At 36.6% G+C, this 18935-nt stretch overlaps 1 protein-coding gene and 1 long non-coding RNA gene across 2 annotated transcripts; one reads left to right on the forward strand and one right to left on the reverse strand.

The window, feature by feature from the left end:
- The first annotated feature begins 1468 nt into the window (after nt 1-1468).
- Nucleotides 1469-9295, forward strand: fdx1b (ferredoxin 1b). The gene is made up of 4 exons (XM_019097402.2): nt 1469-1733; nt 7191-7318; nt 7847-7976; nt 9017-9295. Exons 1-4 carry the CDS (start codon nt 1579-1581, stop codon nt 9129-9131), a joined length of 528 nt encoding a protein of 175 aa, XP_018952947.1. The 5' UTR covers nt 1469-1578; the 3' UTR covers nt 9132-9295.
- Nucleotides 9296-12230: 2935 nt separating this feature from the next.
- Nucleotides 12231-14221, reverse strand: LOC122137417. Its single transcript, XR_006154819.1, has 2 exons — nt 14046-14221; nt 12231-13694 (listed from the first exon to the last, which is right to left on the reverse strand). It is a non-coding gene; the product is annotated as an uncharacterized LOC122137417 (long non-coding RNA).
- Between the last annotated feature and the right edge of the window lie 4714 nt (nt 14222-18935).

Here is an 18935-nt window from a genome sequence, read left to right on the forward strand (position 1 = left end):
AGAGTTCAGTGGTCACAAGTGAAGGTTTTGGGATGCTGTTTGGGGTTTTTGGTGCCAATTAACGACTTAACATTGGAATAATATAATTTTCCTGCAGATCTGAAGTGGTTTGAACTTAGTGCCCATAAGGCAAGGTGGCAGACTTCAAATTTGCATTCTTCCAGGGGTTTTGGGGAGGCCGTTAAGATATATTATATCAATGTTGCCCATTCAAAAACCTGAATAGGTCAACCACTACTAATTTAGGATTAAAAAAAAAAAAAAAAACCTGGCCTTAACCCAAAGCTATGTATACAATCTGAACCATAAGGACACACCGCAATCCAAATCTCTATTCTTAAGGCTCCAGTACACTTAAAGAGAAATAGAAGAACAAACGGGTGTGATGTAATTTCAAACTAAATCTGGCCAAAGGAAGGTTTGGAGTTTCTTCTCATGATGCACAAGTGCATTTAATACATTCAAACTGCTACTGGTCCATAATGATGATTACATATTTTCTTTGATGTGGGAATTCTCTCTCTGTTTTCTTTACATAGTCTGTCAAGGTCAAATATGAAAAACGATAAAAAATCTTTCTGAGATTGTATGGGGAGAGAGTGCCTTAAGTTTGACTTTGACGGGACTCCTGTGATCCTTCATTTGATCTGAACAGAATCTCATGATCTGATTTGATCCCAAGATCAACATCTGAGTGCACCATGACCCAGTATTACAGGATACCATCAGATGACAAAATCCTGTCAAGAACTGAATTTTAAAGTATACTATAAAGATAAGGAAATGTGTATTGTCTTGAGCTGGTTTCTTTTCTGTAAGTTATTCATGATCTTTAAATGGATCTTTCACTCAAAAATGAAAATGAGTAATTCATGAATTACTCATCCTCATGTCGTTCCAAACCCATAAGACTTTCGTTCATCTTCAGAAAACAAATCGGAAGGCATTTTTGATGAAATCCGAGAGCTTTCTGTTCCTGCATAGACAGCAATGCAACTACCACTTTCAAGGCCCAGAAAGGTAGTAAAGACATTCCTAAAATAGTCCATGTGACTTCAGTGTTTCAACCTTAATTTTGAGAAGCTACGAGAAGACTTTTTGTGTGCAAAGAAAACAAAAATAATGACTATATTCAATGATTTCTTCTCTTTCGGGTTGTTCTCCCCTGTGCATTCATGACAGTACCATGAGACGCATACATGTGCATTCATCTGCTTGTAAACAAAGCACAGCACATGCGTCGTGATGCTCTCATGAATAGCAGTGGAGACTGACCCGGAAGAGAAGAATTATTGAATAAAGTCTTTATTTGTGTTTTCTTTGTGCACAAAAACAAAAAATATCTTGTTCTGAAGATGAATGAATGTCTTACAGGTTTGGAACGACATGAGGGTGAGTAATTAATGGGTGAGCTATCCCTTTAAGACCAAGGCTTCACTCTCTCTCCTTTTCTCTGTGTGTTTAACCTTGTCCACCTCAGGGTTGGCCTTACCATGGAGCTTGCAGCTTTGTCCTTGAAACAAAGAACACCCCAAAATTAGATGCAGAGCCTCCTCATTCATAGACCCACATGCACACATGCTTGCACAGCAGGACAGCATGGCCTTTCGTAAGTGTGTACAGGTCCTGCTCCGTTCCAGTTTGGCTCCATTGTGCCACCCAGGATCCACGCGGACCCATCCAAGATTTCTTCACACAGTTCTCAGACTCTGCAGTCAATCCCAGCCAAATGGGTAAGGATCAAATGTGATTTTCTTGTTGTTTCACATAATGCTTTGTGTCTGAACGTGGAATATGTAACTTCTAGATATCTTAAAACAATCACAAGCAATATCTCGTCACCGCATTAAAAGCCATCTTCATGAGCAACGTAGCCAATGAGGTTTGACTATTTTTATTTGCTCATTTAATTTAAATGTACAATTAAAAATAACATATTATGTGCATGTCGCTAATCTAACTGCACACAGACCCAGGTTTATTAACCTTAAGGTACAGATTACTGAATATAAAGAGTATTTTTAACAAGAAATAATCTATGATTCTACAGTATGTGGAGAATAAATTACAGTTCGCTTGAGTGAGAATGAAACACTTTGGGTTCCTTTTTCGAGACCATTCTAACACATTATACTTCATGTCACACTCTATAATACCCCTCTTGTTAGATTCAGCCATTCTCTGATGAAAGATAGATGATGTGTGCAATGAATGACTAACTGTTATTGCTCTTAGTAACTAGTAGGTTTGTGTGCGTGTACAAGTTCAAGCAGTAGTGTAAACTTGACCTGAGATGTGACATATTTTTCTTATGCGCAATAGAAAAGTTTCTCATGAAGAAAAGTTTTTGTCCATACAAAAAAACAAACAAACAAACAAAACAACAACAAAAAACCCGACATCTTTTGTGTTCAACATAATAATAAAAATAATTTTGGTTTGGAATGGCATGAGGGTGAGAAAATGATTTTTTTTGTATGTTTACTCAGAGTCGGCGTCAGAGCAGATCTACTGGAGGGGCATTGGATCATCGGCGGGGGGGGCACTGTCGTTTGATAAATATTTTTTTTTGACGCATTGGCAACATCATAGTAGCATGGAAATCCAGACCTAAATCTGAAAGATCTATATAGAATGACAATGAAAGATTTAAGGCCCGTTCACACAAAGAACGATGACTATAAAGATAACGATATTAGCGTCCACACCAGCGAACGATATCTTCTGTTTATTCTAAGCGCACGCTCGTCTGGCGCTTTAAATTCTCGAGCGCGTTACAACAGGATGGATTCTGATTGGCTGTCAATTTTTTTTTCGTTCATTAGCTGGAAAAAAAAAAACGTTTTGAAAGTGATTCCAACGATATCGTTTTTCTTTGTCTTTATCGTTATAGTTGTGGTGTGGACGCTGCTGTTCTTTAATACTGAAAACGATTTTTAGAACTATATCTTTATCGTTATCTTTATAGTTATCGTCCTTGGTGTGAACGGGCCTTTAGACTTGGGGTTTTATCTAAAAGAGGAACAGAAGACAGCGCTGAAATTTGCTGTTTTGCCGACCGGATACGGTTCCAATGATCTATATAGAATGACATTCTACCCTATAATGTTAGCTCCAATGATCTATCTATATAAAATGTCATTATATAATTTTTTTTTTTTTTTTTTTTTTTTTTTTTGTTTTTTAATACCTGTCTTGATTCCTAATACACACAACAGATGACGATTGTTAGGTTAAACGTTCAGAATACGATTCAATATAAGGTTAGTATAGCCTAGTTCAGCACGTCAGCGAATGGACAGCGACTCATTCTCGCGTTCTATGAGTTTCAGTAGCCTACTTATTTTTGGGAAACGCGTGAGGAATTGCGGCTAACGTTTATAACCTTGCACGTAGAGAGCGCTTTTAAGAGCTAAGATATGCTAGGCTACATCGAGGGAAAACCCGGCCCAGAACAGATAGCCTAAACAACAGAACAGGACAGAAAATAATAATATAAATATAATATAGGCTAAATAAAAAAACATAAAATTGGCCTACAATGAATAGCTATATATTTTTTATACTTAAATAATTTACAAATTACGACGACAAAAATAAAACACTGAATCAGTTTGAAGCTTTGAATAACCGGCAAAAAAATGTCCCCATCAGACAAAGTGTTTTCGTATAGATGTTTCTGAAAACTTAAGGCTTTTTTTTCTTAATAAAACGAGTTGGACATCATCACACAAATGTCTGCGTATGGACCAACTGAAGACTAAAATTCGCCTGCAGAGAATAAGGATGTCACAACAATAATGAGCCACTCACACAGGGTATAAGGTTTAACTGATTTTGTAGTTTTTGATTTGCGTAGAATGCAAATTCTGTAGAACTTGAGAAATAGATAAAAGAAAAGAAAATACAGGAAATGGAAAAAATAAAATACAGAAAATACAAAGTGTGCTTCAACAAATAAAAATAATTTCTTTAAACACCGTTTTTTTCTTAGGGTTTCAAGGACTTTAAATACTCTAAAGGACTCATTTTCTAAACAAAATAAATAAAGGACAAAAATAAATGTATTTTCTGCTATTACTTTATGCTAATACTTGGTTTTAACCTGGGTTACACACCTCCCAACAGTTTATGCACGCACCAAGCAGAAATGACATAAGCCCGTATATCTTTACAGACAGCCAAGTATAAAACACAAATGCAGTTAGAACCCACAAACATTCATCAACAATTCACCTGTTTTTTTTTTTTTTTTTTTTTAGCTGCTAACAACTGTCTATAATATAGACGGACAAACTGTTCTTCAACTTGAAATGGATTTTGCGCGCGCGCTGCAAATCAAATGTAACAAGTTTACTCGGCGACCAATAAGCATTCACCATGACGAAGCCTAGTTAACGTGCCATGAGCAACCAAAATTATGCATTTTCCCCATTATTTTTATTTTATTTACTTTAAGTTACAGTTTGAACATTTAATATTAAAATAATAACTAAAAGGGATTTTTTTTTTTTGGGCCACGCCATGGCCTGTAGGAGGGGCATCAATGACCGCTAGGGGGGGCACGGCCCTCGAATGCCCCACCACAGCGCCGGCACTGTGTTTACTGCGTTTCCTAAAACATGAAAATAACAAGTGTGTAAGGAATTTTAAATCAGCAAATTATATCATTGGCTTTGGGAATGTTTTGCCCACAGCATCTCCTTGAAAGATCACTAGAACTCTCATTAGTTTATACATCACATGACCTTAGACCTTTGTTTTCTTAGCTTTAATCCACACAATATACAGGAGAAACATTTGCTGTCTTCAGCGTTGTGTGGTGAACATCAAATCTTTTATTATGCTCTAAAATAAGGTGAAATAGCCCACTCTTATCAACCCACCGGGGTTCCACAGGAATCAGAGGTGCTTTTCTTCTCCACCCACCCACACCAGATTGTTTGGAACAGCTTGTAATCAGATGGTGTTTCTATCAATGCTGCGCAGATAACACAAACTCATTCCCCCATCTGCCTTTGCATCTGTAATCTGAGAAACGATCTGTGCATTCCTTGACATATCAGACTGGATGGTTACTGATTGCTTTTGACTCAAGCTCAACAAGACTGTCTTCTCCCTCCTGACCAAAAACTCCCTTCACCAAATCTCTTTTGATCATGCAAAAATATAATGAGTCCTTTCTCGAAAATCTACTCCACCCAGCTCCTCATTAAAGTCCTGTACCTCTTACATGACCGGGCTGTCAGAATCCTGGAAAATCTTTTGTACTCATTCCTTTTCCTGTTAGGCCGCCAGTATTTATTAGAATTCAGTGTCAAAGGCCTGGTATTGATCATCAAGTCCTACATGTCAGGCTGGCCATTATTATCAGCCGTTTCTTGTCACCTATCCATTCTGTATTTCCATCTGAAGGATTGAGCTCATCCAGGTCTAGAAAACCCATCATCCCTGCACACTGAATCAGAATCAGAATCAGAATGAGCTTTATTGCCAGGTATGTGTGGACACATATGAAGAATTTGTTTTTGTGACAGAAGCTTCCACAATGCAACAGAATGACAGTGACAGGACAAAAACACAGAAAAAAAAGTTATTTATTCACAATAATTTGGTTTAGGCTTCTTCCGTGTTACGTTTCCGATTTAAATGTATAATATTTCGTAATAAAGAAGTGCATCTGTCATGAGCTAATGTGTGTGGGTGATGAAGGGAAAAAAAAAATGGAATTTAGTGGAATTTTATTTGTTTGGAAGTGGGCTATATTTATAAAAACCTGGGGCCATCAGCATTTTTGGCTCTCCTCAAGACTACACGCCATTTCTTCACATAAAACCCAGCCAGCATGTCATACTTCCCCGAATCTATTATCACCTTTTTTTAAGTACCCCCTTTTCCCTCATACATATGTCTCTATATATGAAAGAAATAGTTAAAATATATGGCCTCAGAAACTTGCAACAACCTCCATTAATTAGCACAACTAACATAAATAACATATTAGTATGAAAATCCAAATTTAGAAGAGTGTGATTGAGGAAGTATAACCCAAAGAAAAAAAGGTACACAGCTGTCAAACTATGCAGGGATGTAACAATGTGCTATTCATGGATGGGTGACAATGAAATGTGTTCAGAGTCTCCTGTGCATAGTGCATGAGTCATCACAGAAAAGTCTAGAACGGGAACAGTCATATGAAAAATCTGACATGGCATTTGTCATCTGCTTCACAGAACCACCTAATTCACTTAAATTTAAAACTCAAATTGTCCCAAAGCAAGTTTGCAAAGAATAGTCACTTTTTAGAATAAACTCTTAAATCTGACTAAAATTGTACCAGTCAGATTTTTGCAGAGTTGGACTAACAGACTTAGATAATATGATTTGTAGCTCAACACGGTCCAGCATGTATACACATTAATCAACCTACAGTTGGCCTCACCGCTGTGCGCATGATGTGTATTTAATGACTCAAATATTCATTTACGCATAACGTCATGTATACTTGGACAGACAAATAACGAAACCCATAACTCAATTATGACTGTTCACATAAACGCAATGACAAGGACAAATGCCCTAGTCAGGGTCATTTTTCTTGTGTTGAGAGGATGGTAATCTACTTTTCATTTTCTACTTTATAGCAAGTCCAAAAACACTCAAATTGTAGCCTTTTTTTGGGCTTTGCTATTTAACCGTGCTGTTTAAAGACTGAGATAGGCCAGAAGATCACGTTAATGTCATGAGGTTCTTTGACAAATGTCTAATTAAAGGTTGTTTTTTTCATTTGGTCTGGAATCACAAAATTCAAAGGTGTCCGCTGAGTGTGTCATTGTCAGTGATTTAAAGGAAATTCATTAATTCCCAACTGAGCAATCATTGGGTCCTCCATTGCACATGAACGATTAAGAGATTACAAATTAATCAAAATCCTTGTGTAATCAAGAGTTAAATCAGTGCAGAACACTGCAGATTCTACCTCTTTAAAATGCATACTAAACAAATTATAAAATAACCCTTGTTCCTGCTCAGAAACTGTATTTCACTTAAACACTATTTGACTCATCAAGGCAATCCATTGTTTACAATGCTATTTTTTTTTTTTTTTTTTTTCGTCAGTAAGAATGTCTCTACTAAGAAGATCAGTGCAATGAAATGAGTTCAGTGTGTTTATCTGTGTGTGTTCTCAGTTCTTCGGGCTCTAAAGTGCTGGTGCACTTTGTAAATCAGTCGGGGGTAAAGAGCAGCGTGTTTGTCACAGAGGGAGAGACTCTTCTTGACGTGGTCATCAAGAAGAATCTTGACATCAGTGGCTTTGGTAATTAAGACCATTTTTATTTATTTATTTATTTTTTTGTGTTATTTTGGCTTCATGTGATCAATCTAATTCCCATCTTTTTTAAATGCTGTCAAAAGGAAGGCGCTTGCTGGCACATACAACTGAAAAAAACATTTAGAATACCCAACTGCACCTATAAACTGTTTATTTTTGCTTTTTAATATTCTTACTTTATACCTTTAAACACAAAATCATTTTGCGTCATATTTTTATTTTATTTTTGCCATTTTACATTTATATTTTACTATCATCCCACAAATAATTTCTTCGGTCAGTGCAAATATTAAAATATATGAAAGGTACTATGTACAGGAATTATGTTTACCTATTTATTTAGATGCTATGCATTCTTGAATAAAAAGAATAAAAATGTTTTTGGGATTCTTAGCCAAAAAGTAAGGGGATAATAAATAATGTTCGTACGATATAAAAACCATCACATGTACGTCTATGGAATGTCCTCAGAAAACATCAAACTCAACGTGTGTGTGTGTGTGTGTGTCTTAGGAGCATGCGAGGGCACTCTGGCCTGTTCCACCTGTCACCTGATATTTGAGGAGAGTGTGTATGACAAACTGGAGCCAGTGGTGGATGATGAGGTTGACATGCTGGATTTGGCTTACGGACTCACCAAGACGTAAGACACCTGGATCTAAAGTGTCATTGTAAAGTCAGTAGAGCTTTAATTGATTTAGAAGGATTCATCCGGTGCCAGTCACAGACATTCCACCTCTCACAGAAGGTCTGTGAGTCTCCTGCTTATTGATAGCAGCTCCCTGACTCTTGCAAATGGGAAACTCCTAGAGACTCCTGGAAATCGAGTGAGAGAGAGAGAAGCCCTGTTTCCAGGGTATTTATATGCAGTTTTAGTGATCTAGTAACAAAAATTGTTTGCGAGCATGCAGTTACCATTTCCACCTTTTATACATGTATCTTGAATGTGTCTCTGATAAGCATCACATTCTGCATTACAATGTGCACAAATACTATTGAATGAATCACCCCGAGTATTAGTATTATGTTTGAGCATGAAAGCAAATGAAAAGGCTAAGGTACAACAGCTATGATTTTGGTGCTAACCTTACTTTAATTGAAGAGTTTTATTCATCAATTATTCATGGGTGGGGGTGGGGTGGGGGGTAATGCTACCTCCCTGAAATGAGATTTTGCTGGGTGGGATGTCTGTAATCACATCAGTGCATCTTAGACAATAAAGAAGTGATTTTACTTAAATTGTTGCTGAATTATGACAAGAAAAAGAGTACTGTAAGGTATCAACAATGTGCAAATGAAATAAAACTGAGCTGAGCACAAGTAAACTGAAGTGCATTGTTAGAAGGTTAATTATCTCAATCAAATGCATCATACATGAGTCCAATCAGCTACATCCTCACTACATCCTCAACATAAAACATAAAATGGCAACTTTTATATTCACAGACACTGAAGCAAATTCGCAGATAAACTTCAAGGAATTTAGATGCCATTCAGAACGTATATACGTTTGACATAACAATGTGCTAGAAGTTATGTAGTATCCTTAATGGTTTCTAAAATAGAAAATAATAACATACTAACTAAACAGTTTGTAGTTAAACTATATTGCAAAAATTGGCATTCTTTTTTTTTTTGTTCATTTTGCTAATGATTTTTGCTGCTGTTCTGTCATTGGCTCAGATCTCGTTTGGGGTGTCAGGTGACTGTGGAGCGCTGGATGGACGGAATGACAGTTCACGTCCCGCAAGAGATCAAAGATCAGCGAGGAAAACAAGAGGCAGTGAGCAGCAAATGATACACTAGCAGTCACATGTACAATTTCCATGTTAATTTAACACTTAATATACAGTAAGATCTGTTTTTCTTTTCCAAAGCTGTTTTTGTTTTGCTTCTGTTTTGAAGCATATGAACATGGTACTTTGAAATTACACAAAACAATAAAATGAATGTGACCCACTAGTATGCCTCTGTATATCACCCCAAAAAAATCTTAACACAGCCACAAATAGGGTGAATATTTCTTTCCTTAAAAGGGTCATGACATGAGAAATCAAATTTGCCTTGATCTTTTGCCCCAGCTAGGCTTTTGACGGGCACAAAAAAAAGGGAACACATTACTCCGGTGCTATCTTCTCTCCACTGGCTACCAGTCAAGTCTAGGATTGATTTTAAGATTTTATTATTGGTTTTTAAAGCTAAACACAACTTGTCCCCAAATTATATTAGCAATCTCTTAAGGTCTTACACATCGGCTATGTCACTTAGATCAGTAAATCAGTCGTTGTTGACTGTTCCTCGGTCCAAAAACAAGTCAAAAGGTGACCGCGCCTTTTCAGTAGTAGGTCCACAATTGTGGAACAGCCTTCCCCTGTATATTCGGCAGGATCCTTCTATAGAGGTTTTTAGGTCCCAGTTGAAGACACATTTTTTTAGTCTGGCCTTTGAAATAGGGAGAGTTTGATTTGGGAACAGGGACCTAACAGGGACATTTCCCTACCAATATCCAACAGCTACCAAATTGCCCCTAACAAGAATTTTGATCAAACAACTAAATATATATATAGCCTATATGTTTTTATAATTTCGGACGCATCTGAAATATGTCATACCATTGATATTAGTCACCAAAGAAGTTGAAGTATATATGTCAGAAAACTGCGTACGCACATTTTTAATACATGATGGGTGGAGTACGAACGTGTCACACACCAGAGGAGAAGCCACATCTACAGCTCCAACGTATTGCACCCAGTTAAGACAGCAGTCCAAAACAGTCAACAGAAAAGTTCACTTCAGGAATGAACAAAGTTTGAATTAGTTTGAAGTACAGTGTTTGACAAAACAGACCAAACCGAAAGAGAAAACATGATCTAAGGCTATTATTAGCTCTCTATATAAAGCATACTGACAGAAAGACAAACGTTGTGTTGAAAGATGCACAGCACACAATCTTCAAGCCTAGGATGAAGTCCTTATGTACATTTACAATAATTTGGGACAAATATAATGTGATTTTATGGAAAACTGTGTGGGTAGTCTGTGGTGCGGCAGGATTTGTATTTGTATTTGCCGTTGATACTGTTTCATATACAATGATGTTAGCCAATCATAACAGTGGCCGATTCCAAATAAGCCTTAAAGGACACGCCCTTAAAACAGGTCATTTTAGACAGAGGGGTCAGAATGATGGTTGAAAATAATATATTTTTTACACATATTTATTTTTATTTATTTTTTTGTACAAAAAACTTTATTTAAATTGTAAGTAAACCTTAAGGAACATATTAATATAATAAAAAAATCTATGTCATGACCCCTTTAAAGCTCCATTAAAGAAGTTTTGTCTCTTTGTCGCCATCTGTGTTTGAAACACGCACAGCTCCTCAGCGCAGATGAATCTAATGTTTTGAGGTGTGTGTGTGTGGGCTGTCAGTCAACACACCAGTGTGGAAATTCACTGTACTTCGGAATTACAGATACTACGTCTTGGAAGTATGTCCAAAATAAGAAGTTTCACATGTCATCTGAGCAAGTAACATGTCTGCCAGTTTTGTTCTGACCAACTAAAAAAAGGTTTTACAATAAATCGTGCTACCAGTGGTGAATAAATCTAATGATCGCAAAGTTAGCTCAGATCATGTCAAACCGTGCAAATTATTATGATTATACTTTGACATTTGAATGTAATCGAAATAAATAGTTTTTTAACCTTCAAGATCTATTTAATGTTCGATTAGAACTCATTCTCTTTAATATACACATCTTTTGTAAGTACTGTAATCCCATCTATCTGTAATCAAATGCATATTTAAAACTGCAATATAATCTAATTTTAGTCACTTACATGAGTTTCATTGCCATCACACATCGTTTAAGACTCTATTTAATTTCTGACAAGTTTAATTATTATAGCTGCTGTAAGAAGAGGCTACAAATGATCTGGCACCTGAAACATCCACACACGTGATGTAACCTACTAGCTGGGACTCCTTCTTATACAGACGCAACATAAAGACTCAAAGACGAACAACCCAAACCACTCAAATTCTAAAACAATATTAAAAGCTTACCGTTGTGAATTGGGCTAAGGTAAGGAGATAGTTTTGAACACTTGTTGGTTATGTCCTTGCTCAGTAATTCATTTTGGATAATTTTAACCAAAAAAGTTTCATTGAGCAGCTGCTGGCTTGAAAGATCTTTTTAAAATGTATTACAATAATTGCACTTATAGGCACAAGGCATTTGATGATAATTCTGTGAATTAGACTTCAGATGACCCACGTCCAACTCACCTGCATGTTTGGAAGTTTAAAACCACATCCTTCTGGATCAATGGGAATGTGTGAGTCAAACTGAATTCTTCAAACAGTAAGTTAATAATGTTGTTAGGCTACACAGCATTAGACCATTAGATCAATACCTCTTAAAGCTTCGGGCTAGTAAGTCTAAGGTCCTACATCCAAAGAAAACCCAGGCGGTGAACTCAAGAATCATCTTATAACCCATGCTTAATCTCAGGCTGTTCTAGGGGCCCTACATGTTACTGATAGTATAAGAAAACAACCAGCTTTACAACAGCTTTGCTTGAAGAAGGTTTCTTATTAAAACAGTGTATGCAAAGACCATCAGTGTATTGTTATTCTTCAAACATTCTGTTTAAAATCGTCTTCTTCCCCCACCACTACTAATTTCTGCAGTTAATTAGCATATACACTCTTTTTATACTTTGCTTTTTGTAGATTATATCTGTTTATGTTTTATATATAAAGCACCTAAGCTTAACAAAAACTTGAATAACAATCTTTTGCAGCCTTGCAAGCACTGGCATTTCTTTCTTTAAATGCAAATGTACTTTTCTTATTAACCCGATAAAATGTAATTTCTAAAAGAGAAATTTCCATTAGTAATAATTGTTTAATATTCCAATAAACAGCCACTGTACACAGAATTGACATACTAAATATAAACAAAACATGGTTAGATTTAATTAACAGATAACAAATAGCACACTCCTACACACATTAACACATACTAACAATGAAACACAAATTTCACAATTCCAGTTGTCTGTAGCGAGGAACTTGTTAATGCAAACTGTCATCAGCAGCTATCAGTATGATCAGCATGCTAAACTCTGGTTGTCTAAATCATGTTGAGAGTGTAAGAGTACTTTATTATAATGTAATGATCTGTGACACAGGGAGCACTGCATTAATAGTACTTTTCTGACATTTGTATTTTTCATCTATTTATCCAATCTACCTGTTTATCCATTCAGAAAGATCGCAGCAATATAGAGCCAAAAAATACAAACATACACTATAAATGAAAAAATGATATGGAAAACATCCCGTGCTTCTGCTTATTTGATATTTTCCTTAGACATTTTGCACAAGAATAAGCAGTGATGGGTAGAAACGGATTACATGTAATCTGGATGATGTAATCAGATTCCAAAAATGTAGTACTAAAAAGGGTAATAATCAGATTACAATTACTTTTTATGGATTACATGATTAAAAAATTCATTTCTAAAAAATTCTACTGTCATATCATTTAGCTTCGAACATTCACAATATAGAATGGCCACATAAATGTCATGCAAATTAATTTGCAGTCCATGCTTCTGAGTTTGAGTACGAAAGCACCTCTCAGTCAATTATACATGTTAATATTTATATATAATAATTTAACAACACATTCACATGTTCACAGTTCTCTGATGTCACCCTGACATGCAGGTAAACATAAAATCTTAAAATGTAAAAATGTTATTTAAATTACTCATTTAAATTTTTATGATTTAATAATTAATTTTTGTTATATAAACTCAGAAGCCATCAGCACTTCTTTACCCTAGTTTGGGAAATCCTGGAGTAATGTAAAATTTTATGTGTTTCATGATGTTTATAACAGAATACACTTTATCTTTGCTTTTTCTAACAAGAATCCCATTCAAATCTATAAACCAATTAGGCCAAAAGTAATCCAAAAGTAACTCAAAAGTAGCCAGAATACATAACCTAAAATTAGTAATCTGGATTACATTACTGACTACAATTTTTATCATGTAACAGAGTAACAATCAGTAAAAGACTACAATTTGTAAGCAATCTACACAGCACTGAGCATAAGTAGTTAAACTTACACATGCGCTGCTGCAAACGGTTGAACATGAGGGTGTAACTGGGCTCGCTTGTATCAAACGAGATGATGGAGAACTTTGGAGACTCGTGCCCCCTCTCTTGGGGTATTTGACAAACTGACACCCCCTTAAATTGAGTGTCAACCACAGTCTGTCAAATACTCTAAGAGAAGAGTCTAGATCAGAGAGAGACCAGTAGATGTATGGATAGACCTAGAGAGATGAGGGGGGGGGGAAACAATATTAAAACACATTTAGTTCAGGAAGATCTGTCCCTCTCACTCCTCCCTCTTCCTCCCGTTTGTCAGATATACTTGAACAAGCTTAATGAGCAATGATTCTTAATTTATCTAAAATTAAGATTATTAAGGTAATTATGAGCTAAAATATGAAAAAAGGACTGAAAGAAAAAATCTAAATCCTATGAAAGTTATCATTTTAGATTATTTAATGGAGCTTTCTTTTCACCCACCATGCAGCTCTCAGTTTCTCTTCACTTCTCTTCCTATTTTAATACTAGTTTCTGGTGTTATCTTTCTTGCCTAGCTGAGAAGATTTTCAAACCTTTGCGTTCCTTGCTTCACCGTTGGTCGGATCCACAGGGCTCCTCGGGTTGGCCCGCCATGGGGACGTGTGCTCTTCGGGGCATGTATGTATCAGGCGCTGATGAGTGTTTGTGTGAAGCGGACAGCAAGTGTGTGATCACTAATAAGACACCAGCACGAGGAGGAAGTAAAAGGGGGAAGATAACACGCAGGCTTTAGAGCAGGAAATATCTGGAGGCTAAGAGACAACACTATATGTAAAAGTAGTTGTGAAATGTTAAAGAAAAAAAAAAGCTCTGAGTTTGCAATAACAGCCACAAACTCTCCCGCCAAATTACTCCACAAACTGTAGCCCTGTGTGTTATATTGGGTTGGCCTTTCTTGTAAAAAATAGATAGAAAAATAGATACTGTTCTAGAAGAACCAGTGTCTATTCCTGTTAAGTTTACAGACATTTTAACCTAAAATGCAACACAATGCAATGCAATGCGTAATTCAAAATATGAGAAAACATACCTGTGACAACAAATCAATACAGAAAATTCCTTTATATTAACACTACACACAGAGCACAATTTTTACAGACTTTTCATTCAGTGTGCACAATCCTTAGATGTGCCTTATGTCGGCAGAATTTCTGACTCCATTTGGACTCCAAGCTACCAATAATTTCCACACTTGAAATACATTCAGTGTGTGTGGTCTGTGTGTGTGTGTATGTGTGTGTGCATACAATTGGTAATTTTTATTTTAGTAAATGTGAGCATTATATCCTATGATACAAACACAAACCTTTCGGTTGAGGAAAGCGGTAACTTATGCTAGTATGTTATTATAGATCACTCTTGAATTCTGGTCTGATGAATAAATGCGGGCTTGAAAAGAACACAGTGAGGTGATATTAATTTTGGTTCTCCTGTGGAGTGTGGAGAGCCTGTTCTGCCAGCTTCTAGCGGCATTAAACCTGCAGCCTTTGAAAACTGTTGGATGGATTTGGGATTCATTTCTACTTTAATGCACTTAATAACACAAACACAACCCAGCAGTTCTCTTCTTGACATAAACATGCTTTTTTCCCTCCTCAGTAATAGAAATGTTGTTTATATTGAAAATGTTTGATATTCAAATTCATTTCAACAAAACTTTTTAATCAGTATGTGGGTTCATTTACTCTATTAAAGTGCAGTGTGTAAAAAAACAGGCCCTCCTGCTGCTCAGCATTGTTTTCTGGAATTGATTGGTTACAGTTTACTGAAGTGTAATTTGTAAATAATGTGAACATCACTTTGAGAAGCGAGGAACTGATTCTTTGCCAGTCTGATTAAGAAGCTTTTGCTTTCATCCTTTAGGTGCCTTTTAAACAATTTGAGAACACAGGGAAATGTTTAAGTTTGAGGCTCGTAGTGCTGCCAGCAGCTGAGCTGTTTTTAGAGTCCAGTTGCAATGGGCGAATTCTTCAAGGAGTGCTCTTGTGGTTGATTGGTGTTTTTGTACTTAGCTGTCATGTGGTATTGTGTGAATTTCTGGTGAGGGTGCTGGATGCTCTTAGGTCTGGTGTTGTGAGAGTTTTCACACTTTTTTCCTCATGTCTCAACATTGCTGACAACTGAGCACAGTTTCAACCACAGACCTTCCCATAAGCGGTTGGCCTTGTCAGGCATCAAGCTCATTGGTGTCACTGGATCTTGTAGTTTGATTGCCTTTGTACTTCATAAGCTGAATTTTAGATAAGTTACTAAATAATTCAAAATGATTATATTAAACCAACCTGGGCTGTGCTGAAACCATTGGCATTAATGGACTCTGCAATCCACTTATGCTTAGGCTTATGATGCTTTTGAAGAAATTCAGCCCTGATCCATTCAAACAATTAAATGATTCAGTAGCCAATTATTTTTATATTTCACCAGAAGTAATATAAATTAATAATAAATAAATACTCTATTTTTGTAAAGACATTCACATTGTTGTTAATAGCAATGTTTTTTTTTTCATACATGCAAGGATAGGAAACAACTAATTTAATGGCTGATGATGAGTCTTTTGCCCCATTAAGAATGATTGAATCATCAGACAGGTTTAGGAATAGTCAAGTTAATGCGAACAGGTCGCCGGCTGTGTGCTCGTTCAGTCTAATTAAACTTGAGTGTTTGGCTGTCCTGGGCATTTACACCCGCTGTGCCTTCCTGCCACTTACTGTCATTTTAGCACACTGCAATGTGCTTTTATGAAAATTTAATTGTTCAGTGTACATGCATTGAAGAGAACAGACTTACTGTTCAAACTTGCACATTCCCATTGCTTCGGCTGGTTAAAAACCTAAACAAACTTAAAGTTAGTGCTAAATAACTTTTGGTCTCATCAAAAGTAAAAAGAAGTGAAAACATCTGCCCCTGTGAGCCATGAGCTATCAGTGTTGTGTTTAAGAACTGAAATTAACACCCACCAACTTGCCGAATGCAGCAGAAAAACAACCGTTGCATGTAACACTGTCAACTTACAAGCCAATTTGCCACGTTATGGGTATGTCCTATCAAGGTGAAGATACACAGAGAAACTTTTTGAGCAATGTTGCTGGGCAATATTGCTGTCAGCGGGCAACCAGATGAGACACAGAGCCCACGACCAATCTAAAGTATCCAGTTCTAAATGAAAAAGTGCCCAAGAAAAAGTGTCCTGTGTATCATCACCTTCATTTTGTAAGCCATGGCTATGTTGGGGGTGAGAACGGGATGGCTATTTTGAATGGATGTCAGTAAAAGACATTCTTCAAGCAGAGTTTAGTCCAGTGACCTTTGTGAGGAAACAGTTTTTTTTTTTTTAAGTCAGCTCTATTTGGAATTTACAGTGGAATAAATTATGTTTTAAAAGAGAAACCAAATTGACTGTTGAGTAAAAGCAGGTCATGAGTCCTTTATGTGTCCTTGAGAAAGACAATTAACTCGAGGTTGCTCCAGTAATATGTGTATACTGCAAGTTACTTTAAGTGAATGCTAAAATACTAGCATTCAAACACAGCTGCATAAAAGCTTCAAAAGTGGTTTTTGCAGATTCACATGAATTATGGACTATGATTAATGCAAATGTGTTGTATTCCTCAATGTTTTCCTCATGTTAGATGAGTCACGGCACAGCATGCAGCATCGGTGGTCCATCGACCAGCTTGTGAATCTGTCTCACAAGACGATGCGGGATAGAAACAAAAGCTCACATATTTCCATTGCCAGACTCATGCTGCCTTAAATGACAAAAACAGTGCCAAGAACAGTGAAGCCTGTAATATCATTTAGTAGATTTCATGGGTCTCAGGGGCTGAAGAAGCACTTTAAGTTTACATTTGCATAATTCCAATTAAATTTGTTACATGTGCCTCACCATATAAAGATAATGACATAGAGACATGCTGAAACTTTCCTAATTTTCCTCACGCTGTTGCTGTAGAGGATAAGCTTAACTGACATGACATGATCCAAGTCTAAAATGAACAGTGCACATAGTGACTGTGTTGTGTAAACAGGAATTATACAGTGTTTAAAATGTATTTTAAGAACGTTTGTTGAGCAACTGCCCTTTAACAGTGCCCAAACTACTAATTCATTAGTTTGTGTAGCTGCTACTCGCTTGTGTTGATGAGGAGGATCCTGTAAGGTCCTGTGTGGAAGAGCCAACACATTTGACATCCTTTCCAGGTTACATGAATTTATTAAGTGATAGTGCTGGCTCCTGTGGAAATGAAGATCTTACTGGATCATCGGCTGTTCATTGATTTATTTTTTTCATTGCCGTTCATAAAATTTTAATTGGAAGACAAGATAAAAGAAGAGGAGCATAATGAGAGTGCAAAGGATGGTAATTATGATAATGCAGTTCTGGAAATGGAGAGAGTGTGTAGTGCATGTTATTGAAGGCATGCATGCTACTGAGGTTGACAATTATGTTAATGTGCAGTTACATTCATATTGTAAGATTTGCAGCACACACACACACACACACACACACACACACACACACACACACACAAACACACACACACACACGAGATGCTAAAAAACAGCAGATGGAGAAACGACTATACAAACATGTATCCGGCGTGACTCATACCCTCCAATTTTATATCTATGAAACCGGATCAGAATATGTATGGAATTGGACATGATTTACTTTTTTTTTCTTCCTGAATTCACTCAATAAAGCTTATGTTCAGTGATCATGACTCACAACTATGACCGCTCAGCAGCAGCCTCCACCCTCAACACTGCGGCTGAGAGCGTGTCACAACAGCAGTGTTTCAGGCCTGATTCTCATAGAGTGTGTTTGAAAGAAAGAAAGAAAGAAAAAAAGAGAGAGAGAAACTTCAGTTACACCTTCTAAAGAAAAAGACACTTCCTTCGAAGAGACACCTCTTCTCTGTTTTTCTGCTTGTCATGCAGTTATCTGCAGTAGCCAAAATAGCACACACACAAATAAAAGAGAGAAAGGAAGTTGTTTTAAGGTATAGCTTTATTTAATCAGAAGCTTGGTTCGGAGAGATCTGGGTCTCGCTTGTGCAGGTTTTGTTTCTGGTTTGGATCAGATCTTGACTGCAGCTTTTCAGTGTGACTAAATGGAGATATAGATCAGCAAAGCATACAACCACACTAGTCATGATGACTCACATACACTCGTATCACACTCTCACAGGCATACATAGATGCTTTTATCTGCTTTTATCAAAGCATCAAATGTGGAATAAAAATCTATTTAGTTAGTTTACTTTCTGTTGAATGTTTTAATAATGTCTCATAATTTTGCTGTGTGCATTTGTTAGCTTATTACAGTGTGTGTGTCCAGTCCGGTTATATTTGTGCATCAATATGTACTACTTATGTAAGTGTGTGTGTGTGTGTGTGTTTGGGTATGTTTTTTAATG

This window comes from Cyprinus carpio, chromosome B5 (assembly GCF_018340385.1).
Source record: "Cyprinus carpio isolate SPL01 chromosome B5, ASM1834038v1, whole genome shotgun sequence".
In the NCBI taxonomy this organism is placed as follows: domain Eukaryota; kingdom Metazoa; phylum Chordata; class Actinopteri; order Cypriniformes; family Cyprinidae; genus Cyprinus; species Cyprinus carpio.